This window comes from Xenia sp. Carnegie-2017, unplaced genomic scaffold (assembly GCF_021976095.1).
Source record: "Xenia sp. Carnegie-2017 unplaced genomic scaffold, XeniaSp_v1 HiC_scaffold_14, whole genome shotgun sequence".
In the NCBI taxonomy this organism is placed as follows: domain Eukaryota; kingdom Metazoa; phylum Cnidaria; class Anthozoa; order Malacalcyonacea; family Xeniidae; genus Xenia; species Xenia sp. Carnegie-2017.
The window spans coordinates 13,278,353-13,287,948 of NW_025813447.1; the positions used below are offsets into that span (position 1 = coordinate 13,278,353).

The 9,596-nt window shown below is 31.7% G+C and overlaps 1 protein-coding gene across 1 annotated transcript; it reads left to right on the forward strand.

Moving 5' to 3' along the window:
* Nucleotides 1-19: 19 nt before the first annotated feature.
* Nucleotides 20-7,913, forward strand: LOC124434641 (ubiquitin recognition factor in ER-associated degradation protein 1-like). Its single transcript, XM_046984531.1, has 13 exons — nt 20-140; nt 1,042-1,159; nt 1,810-1,842; nt 2,044-2,165; nt 4,093-4,223; nt 4,488-4,560; nt 5,087-5,155; nt 5,434-5,502; nt 5,647-5,679; nt 5,929-6,023; nt 6,448-6,520; nt 7,053-7,132; nt 7,713-7,913. Exons 1-13 carry the CDS (start codon nt 138-140, stop codon nt 7,720-7,722), a joined length of 909 nt encoding a protein of 302 aa, XP_046840487.1. The 5' UTR covers nt 20-137; the 3' UTR covers nt 7,723-7,913.
* Nucleotides 7,914-9,596: the final 1,683 nt, after the last annotated feature.

The following is a 9,596-nucleotide window of genomic DNA, read 5'->3' on the forward strand; positions in this document are numbered from 1 at the left end:
AGATGCACGATTTTCAAAAAATGGAAACACCTTACACTATTAATGTTCAAAACCAAGTTGAATAACAGACAAGGTTTTTCTTGTATTTTGGTTATAACAATGGTGTAATTTCGGAGAAGCGAAGATTGTAGTAAAATATGGTAAGTATTTGAAACAAATTATTTCAACTGTTTAAGTGGTGTGACTATTGAATGACTCGCAAGCGAAGTATGTTAAATTTTAATCTTAAATGTAGATATAATCATGAAAGTAATTGTCTATAAATATCAATAAGCAAAATAGTTTAATAAAGGTAGTTAAACATTGCGATATCAAAGTTTTTGAATGGTAAAAATATGTTGTTATATTTCGCGGTAAAGATAATTCTTTGATTATGGTAATTGAAGTTTTATCTTTCCACAAATCAATTTAACTGTTTCATTATAATGATACAAAGTATGTTTCTCACGTTGCCATTTTCATATGTAAAGGCGAGGTATATAAATACCAATTATCCACTATCAAGGTGGTAATGGCAATGTTGGGTATGGTCATGTGTTGAGTGTAGCCTTGGCAAAGCTTTAGGAGACCAACAGAACAATCTTTCTGTGGAACCTTTCAAGTTTTAACTCATGGAACAAATTTAAATTAAATTTTGATTTCAATTTAAACTCTTCAGATATCAACTGTAAACAATACAAAAAGTAGCATCATGAAACTGTTATAATATTGTGAATAGTATTGTGGTATTTCTTGAACTGTAACTTTCATATCATAATTAATTTAAACGTTGTGACATTAATTGACTAAAGGCATTATAAATAACCATGTTATAGGGATTCTTATGGGTTGTATCACCATCTTGTGGGGGGTACATATGGGGTTGTATAACCATCTTGGGAGGGGGGGTACATATGGGGCTGTATAACCATCTTGGGGTACATATGGGGTAGTATATCCATGTATTAGATATATAATGATATACAGATAAATGAATACAGCCATGTGAATAGCCATATGGTGGTCAACAAGTTTCTATACATTAATGTTTTTTTTGCTCAGTTTCCAGGACTTGGTATATTTGATGCATTTCCAAGGATATTCAACAAGCAATTTCGATGCTATTCTGTAGCGCTTTGTCCTGGAAATGAGAGAGAAGATGTGGAAAAAGGAGGAAAGAGTATGTATGCCCTGATGGCAATATTTTTTTGTGTTATTTTGCAAATCATTTCTGTTAAGTTTTACTGACATTTATAAAGCTTTTTGTTCAGCTGTTGTGTGCAAATGTATGAGGAGCAGATTTTTTATTCAATATTGTTGTTTTCATCATGGAATTGGAATGATACAATAGCTCTTGGAAGATTTTCTGTGCAGAAATCTGCACAATGTTTTAATTGTGCAATTAGCAATGGTATCTTTGCATTTCAACCTGGGGCGGTAAACTGTTCATATCACTTATTCTCCACTCCAAATTTACCAATAAATAATATCCTAAAATTTGATTTACAGTAGGAAATCCATGGTGAGCAATTTGGCAATTAGATTGAAATAATGTCAGTTTGATTTTATTTATTTTTGCCTAATGCTTAATCCACAACCATTGCAAAGTTGCTATAAACTTCTTTTGTGTACGTAGCTAATAATTTAATGTTGTTCATGTTTTCTGCAGAAGCTATTGATTGATTAAACATGGCTAAAATGCAAGTTAGGAATTCTGAATTGTTGTAGTCGCATCAGTCTCTTAACATGAAATAATTCAGCTAACTGCATTTCTGAGCTTCAAAATGCAATAAATTGGTTAGATTGTGTTTAATTTCTTTATTTATTTAGTTATCATGCCTCCATCAGCCTTGGATATTTTAAGTAAGTTTCATATTCAACATTAGATTATTTGGCTTAAAGAATTGTCCACTGTTTGATGGTTCTTCGTAGATTATTTTTGTATATGTTAAAATCTAAAAGAAATTAATGGCATTGGTTTTTGCGAAGAAATAGATAAATTCTCCCAAGTTTAATTTGTAAGTTTCAATTAACATAATGCTTTTATCTGTTTTTAAATTTTAGCACGTCTAAATATTGTCTATCCCATGTTGTTCAAACTTACAAACAATAATGCAAAGAGATATACTCATTGTGGTGTTCTGGAGTTTGTGGCTGACGAAGGCAAAGTTTTCATACCTCATTGGGTAGGTAAAATTGTTTCAGGCTTTCCTGGGACCATTGGGTTTATAGACCATTTGGTGCAGGACCATTGAGTATAGGGGCCATTGAGTATGGGACCATTTGGTGCAGGGCCATTGAGTATAGGGACCATTTGGTGCAGGACATTGAGTATAGGGGCCATTGGGTATGGGACCATTTGGTGTAGGACCATTGAGTATAGGGGCCATTGAATATGGGAACATTTGGTGCAGGACCATTGAGTATAGGAGCCATTGTGTATGGGACCATTTGGTTCAGAACCATTGAGTATAGGGGCCATTGGGTATGTGGGCCATTTGGTAAAGGCATTTTGACATATGAATTATTGCTGAAGAGAGTATAGTCTTCAGTATTCATTCCTTATTGGCTAAATGCTTTTGACACGTGACTTGACTCAAGGGTTATTATTTTACAGTGTGTCTTTGTTCACCATCAACTAATGTATGGGCAGCTTTCAACAGAGAATTGTTAGCTGTGATAGAAAGCAACATGTATGTACAGCTTTCAACAGAGAATTGTTAGCTGTGATAGAAAGCAACATGTATGTACAGCTTTCAACAGAGAATTGTTAGCTGTGATAGAAAGCAACATATATGTGCAGCTTTCAACAGAGAATAGTTAGCTGTGATAGAAAGCAACATATATGTGCAGCTTTCAACAGAGAATAGTTAGCTGTGATAGAAAGCAACATGTATGTGCAGCTTTCAACAGAGAATAGTTAGCTGTGATAGAAAGGCAACATGTATGCAGCTTTCAACAGAGAATAGTTAGCTGTGATAGAAAGCAACATATATGTGCAGCTTTCAACAGAGAATAGTTAGCTGTCATAGAAAGCAACATATATGTGCAGCTTTCAACAGAGAATAGTTAGCTGTCATAGAAAGCAACATATATGTGCAGCTTTCAACAGAGAATAGTTAGCTGTGATAGAAGGCAACATATATGTGCAGCTTTCAACAGAGAATAGTTAGCTGTGATAGAAGGCAACATGTATGCAGCTTTCAACAGAGAATTGTTATAGAAAACAACATATATGTGCAGAACAGAGTGTTAGCTGTGATAGAAAACAACATATATGTGCAGCTTTCAACAGAGAATAGTTAGCTGTGATAGAAGGCAACATATATGTGCAGCTTTCAACAGAGAATTGTTAGCTGTGATAGAAAACAACATATATGTGCAGCTTTCAACAGAGAATAGTTAGCTGTCATAGAAAACAACATATATGTGCAGCTTTCAACAGAGAATTGTTAGCTGTCATAGAAAACAACATATATGTGCAGCTTTCAACAGAGAATAGTTAGCTGTGATAGAAAACAACATATATGTACAGCTTTCAACAGAGAATAGTTAGCTGTCATAGAAAACAACATATATGTACAGCTTTCAACAGAGAATTGTTAGCTGTCATAGAAACAACATATATGTGCAGCTTTCAACAGAGAATAGTTAGCTGTGATAGAAAGCAACATATATGTACAGCTTTCAACAGAGAATTGTTAGCTGTGATAGAAAGCAACATGTATGTGCAGCTTTCAACAGAGAATAGTTAGCTGTCATAGAAAGCAACATGTATGGGCAGCTTTCAACAGAGAATTGTTAGCTGTGATAGAAAGCAACGTGTATGGGCAGCTTTCAACAGAGAATTGTTAGCTGTGATAGAAAGCAACATATTCTGAAATTGTTTGCCATTATATATTTAATGATGACTTTAAAATAAAGCGGAAATTTGCCGTTGTGAAAATTTTTGATGATTGATTCATCACCATTTCCATGATAGAAAATCTCAACATAAATTTACATGAACAAATTGTCGATAATTTCACCCAATTTTATTATCAGTTATACTACATGTAAATACAACGTGTTTCTTATGTGGCAATTGACGTGTTATTTTCTCCTTTTGTACAGATGATGCGTAACCTATGTCTTGACGAGGGACAAATTCTTCAAGTTGAAACAGCTACATTACCTGTCGCAACTTATTCAAAATTTCAACCTCAATCAACAGATTTTCTTGATATTACAAACCCCAAGGCTGTGTATCCTTAAATGTATAATTTGTGAGCTATTTTTCAATGAAAAGTCTTCCACATAAAAGACAAATATATCATCGTTAAGTTGTTTCTGTATGAAATAAGGATTTTTTCGACAGCTTCTCTTTTTTGTTTCAACCTTTTAAATTATTGATTTACATTATTTTGCAGAAAATAAATTGGTTTTTTCATGTCCATGGAAATATATGGCCTTTTTTTCTTATTGCCAAGGTCTTGATTGTTCACACTTTTCTTAACTATTTTATGCAGTTTAGAAAATGCATTGAGATCTTACGCATGTCTAACTGTTGGTGATGTTATTGCTATAACGTATAACAAAAAGGTTTGATTTCATTTTTTACCTAAAAGCTTTGTTCACAGTACTCCTTGTGTCTGTACTGCGAACGAAATGATCTTAAAATTTGATGTTAAAATTTGATGTTAAAATGATGTTAAGATCTTATATTCTCCAGTCTAGTGTCTTTATGAGTAGCGCCCTCATGTTACAACTAGAGTAAGCATGCAGTCACTTGTAGTGTATTCATCTGAAGGAATATTTTTATGAAAATTATGTCTTGTCCTGTTTCGTCATCTGGAGTGATCTGTAATCTGACGTTGAAACTTTAATCCTTGTGATCATCTGTATATTGTGTCTTCATCAATATTAACACGATACTGAAACTAAAGTCCTTAGTCCTTAGTCTTACATACGGCAATGTAATGTTATCTTTAGAAATAATAGATATTGACATATATGTTCTTGTAGTTTATTCTAGTCAATTATCTTCAACAGGAAAGATTATACATTGAAATTTGAGTCAAGTTGTGGATGACATTTCTCTCATATATATGTTCTTTGTCTTATTTAGGTTTATGAGTTTCTAGTACTTGAAGCCAAACCAGGTCGAGCAGTTTCCATCATTGAGTGCGATATGCAGGTTCTTAAACATTCTTATTTGCAATATCTGTTTTAAAGTAACGTTTATCAAGCAATAATAGAAAAGATTCCAAATTTTAAATCTTTCAGAAAATGTGTACAAATGTGCTGGAAACAAACGGTTTTTAAATTTTATCTATATTTTTACCTTCATTTCATTAGCAAAACTATGTCTAGTTGGGATGGTTTGTGAATGATCGTGAAAATATTAATAAAATTTACAAAACCTATTTTATCATTAAGTTTAGTGCTGTTGGAAAACTCTGTACTACACTTTAGGTTGAATTCGCCGCACCTGTAGGCTACGTTGAACCGCAAAGGCAACCCAAGAAAGATATTCCAGAAGAGGTTGTTAAACTACATAATTTTTTTGTAATCTGAAATTATGTCCAATAGCGTCTTCCCATAAAGTCTTCCCATTGAGTGATCTCATAGAAGTCAACTGTATATATTCTACAATAGTTTTCCATTACTCTATAATTTCGCTTTTAGGAGATTGAGGATGAAATCGATGTTGGTTTTCAGGTAGGCTGCAGGAAAAATAAGCCAACCCGTGGCATTTGGTGTATGATGTAGTATGTGGAGAAATGCATCGTTTGTTTTTTTTTTGTTTTTTATAAATACCTGAAAATTAGGAAACAAATGGCTTTTTTTGACATTTTGACCGAACATTTTTTTGACAATCTACAGACATTCTTTTGAGCTATTGATAAATTTATGTCTTTTTAATGATTTAATTCTTAATGTTTGCCGATTTACTCATTTTATGTGCAGGCGTTCTCTGGATCTGGATTTCGTCTTGACGGTAAAAAAAAGAAAAATTGTACATCAAATACACCTGTTTCCTCTGAACATGTTGATAAAAAACGGTAAGTGTAATGTTCGTTTTACTCATATGATTGTCTTTAATAAAAATAGTTTATTCACTTTGCTAAATTCATACAATAGTCCACCAAAATTATTACATTTAATCAGGGGGGGGATGTTTTTCCTTACCGTTTCATTAAATGTAGTGGGAAAGTAATTTATATAAAACATCTTTTGTGGTATAAAATGTTGTGTTGTACAAACTCCGCGGAGTTTAAGACGGCTTTTACATGATTTTCGCCATCCTGAATGGTCAGAAAAGGCAATGAAAATAAAAAATCCAATATATTTTTGTCTTCGTTCATTTAAATGTGTAAAGAATTCAAAAATTTATGCATTTGCAACGTCCATTTAAATGTACGGATAATGTTTGTGGTGGGATGTATTTTTTTCATTTCTTTTCGAGAATGGCATTTCTTTTTCTAGTGGAATACCTAACTATGATTACTGTAAAGGAACACTCACATTTAAAAGAGTTTTCAAATCAAATAATTTCCAGGTATATGTTGTTATTTTACTATGGCTATCGTTTCGTGTGTAAGGTCATTTTACAATGTATAATCGATATTTAATTATTATATCCAATAATTTATTTAAAAAACTTTGAATGTTTTATTTATTTATATCTTGGTCTTATAATAAACATTAATGATCAGCTTATTGCAATGTTATAAAGAGTTGTAGCGATATGATTTCATATCATTGCAATAAGCTGGGCATTAATGATGTTTATTATTAAGATTACGATTCTGCCTGGAAAATCTATCGCCATTGTTTATATCTTGTCTGATATTGCTACAAAAGTATAACTTGTGTAAGAGGTGCCTTAAAGTACCGAATATAGAATCATACATGCATTTCAAACTACTTTGATGTCTGGTATGCTTAGTTGGATTCATGTGAGTTGAGTATAAACTGAGAATGTATGTAAGAACTATTGAAAGTGCTAGTGCCATATTTATCTAAAGGATATTTTAAATGTTTAAATAAAGGTTTTTTAAACATCTCTAAAGATACGTAATTATTTATAGAAGAAAGAGAACGAGAGCAACGAATTCTCTCCTTTTGCCGGAAGTGGTCAACAGTTGAGACCAAAAAGAAGTCGCAAAAGGTTTGTTAAATACCTGGAGAATTTATTCTCTTATAAAAGTCAGTTTCTTTTTAGCGGTTACAGATAAATTATAAGTTCAATGAAAAAATAGCTGCTTTGGATGTTTTGCCCTATTTTAAATCCCCCCTTTGGATAACTTTCGAACTTCAAAATAATTTTCTCCTTGTCTTTTGATGAAAATGAGTCCTTTGGCTCAGTGTTGTAGTTCTAAAGCTAAAGGTTAGCGCGTATTAGAGCATTGATGGGTTAGACGAATTATTGACATAGTTTAACGTGGGTTTTTTTTGTACAACTATGTTTTAATAAAACACAAAACAATTGACACATCGTATAAAGTAAACATTTTATTATAAACAGTTCGACAAGTACTACATATCATCATCAGTATAAAATATGAACTTTTCAAGAATTATAAATTATAAATGAGTGAAAAGTATACATTTTCGACTGTTGTTTACTTGTAACACTTGTCAAAATGTTTAGAAGAAAATGTTTACTTTACACAAAGTGTCAATTTTTTTGTTTTTCAATGAAATACATTTGGCAGTCGATATTTTTTAATGCAACCTTACATTTATAGAATGGAATGAGCGTTTGGTTTGGAAACTTTGATTAATGAAAAAAGAGTTGAACGAGAATTACCTGATGTTGTCATTTATTGAAGAACTATAGACTTTTCTTTAAAATTGTGTGAAATTGCTTAAACTATAATCTTAGTGGTGAAAATATGAAATTATCTGAACTATGGTGTTTTCCATGAAATATACTCTTTCACATAAAATTCGTGAAGTTTAGCCTTTTGTGAATTTGTGAAAATGCGAGAATTATAGTCTTCTGTGTGGAAATACGTGATTTATATGTCTTTGTGTCACATGTGAATCACCAATAGACTATAATTCACGTGTAAATTGGTGACACACACAGAAAAAATTTTGAAATAGCATGAATAATGATCTTTTGCGTGAAAATTTGTAGAGATGTGTGAATTATAGTCTGTAGTTTGAAAATTAGTGATATGCGTGAATTATAGTCTTTGGTGTGAATATTGGTGATATGTGTGCATTATAGTCTTTTGTGTGAAAATTCGTTAAATGCGTGAATTATAGTCTTTTGTGTGAAAATTTGTGATATGCGTGAATTATAGTCTTTGGTATGAAAATTGGTGATATGCATAAACTATAGTCTTTGGTGTGAAAATTTTCGATAATGCGTGAATTATAGTCTTTGGTTTGAAAATTCGTTAAATGCGTAAATTATAGTCTTTGGTGTGAAATATGGTGATATGTGTGAATTATAGACATTGGTGTGAAATTTGGTGATATGCACGAACTTTAGTCTTTGGTGTGAAAATTGGTGATATGTCTGAATTAAAATATTTGGTGTGAAAATTTGGTGATATGCATGAACTTTGGTCTTTGGTGTGAAAATTGGTGATATGCGGGAACTATAGTCTATGGTGTATGCGTGAATTATAGTCTTTTGTGTGAAAATTTGTGATATGCGTGAATTATAGTCTTTTGTGTGAAAATTTGTGATATGCGTGAATTATAGTCTTTTGTGTGAAAATTTGTGATATGTGTGAATTATAGACTTTTGTGTGAAAATTTGTGATATGGGTGAATTATAGTCTTTTGTGTGAAAATTTGTGATATGCGTTAATTATTGTCTTTTGTGTGAAAATTTGTGATATGCGTGAATTATAGTCCTTTGTGTAAAAGTTTGTGATATGCGTGAATTATAGTCTTGTATGAAAATTTGTGATATGCGTGAATTATAGTCTTTTGTGTGAAAATTTGTGATATGCGCGAATTTTAGTCCTTTGTGTGAAAATTTGTGATATGCGTGAATTATAGTCTTTTGTGTGAAAATTTGTGATATGTGTGAATTATAGTCTTGTGTGAAAATTGGATAAATGCGTGAATTATAGTCTTTTGTGTGAAAATTTGTGATATGCGTGAATTATAGTCTATTGTGTGAAAACTCGTTAAATGTGTGAATTATAGTATTTTGTGTGAAAATTGGTGATATGCGTGAATTATAGTCTTTTGTTTGAAAATTTGTAATATGCGTGAATTATAGTCTTTTGTGTGAAAATTTGTGATATGCGTGAATTATAGTCTTTTGGGTAAAATTGATGATATGCTTGAATTTTAGTCTTTTCTGTGAAAATTTGTGATATGCATGAATTATAGTCTTTTGTGTGAAAATTTGTGATATGTGTGAATTATAGTCTTTTGTGTGAAAATTTGTGATATGCGTGAATTATAGTCTTTTGTGTGAAAATTAGTGATATGCGTGAATTATAGTCTTTTGTGTGAAAATTTGTGATATGCGTGAATTATAGTCTTTTGTGTAAATATTTGTGATATGTGTGAATTATAGTCTTTGGTGTGAAAATTTGTGATATGTGTGAATTATAGTCTTTTGTGTAAAAATTTGTGATATGTGTGAATTATAGTCTTTG

What these genes read in the sequence shown, in the direction of transcription:
- LOC124434641 (XM_046984531.1), top strand. An exon ending in TGTGGAAAAAGGAGGAAAGA is followed by an intron (nt 1,160 to 1,809) that starts GTATGTATGCCC and finishes TTATTTATTTAG; the next exon opens with TTATCATGCCTCCATCAGCC. An exon ending in ATCAGCCTTGGATATTTTAA is followed by an intron (nt 1,843 to 2,043) that starts GTAAGTTTCATA and finishes TTTAAATTTTAG; the next exon opens with CACGTCTAAATATTGTCTAT.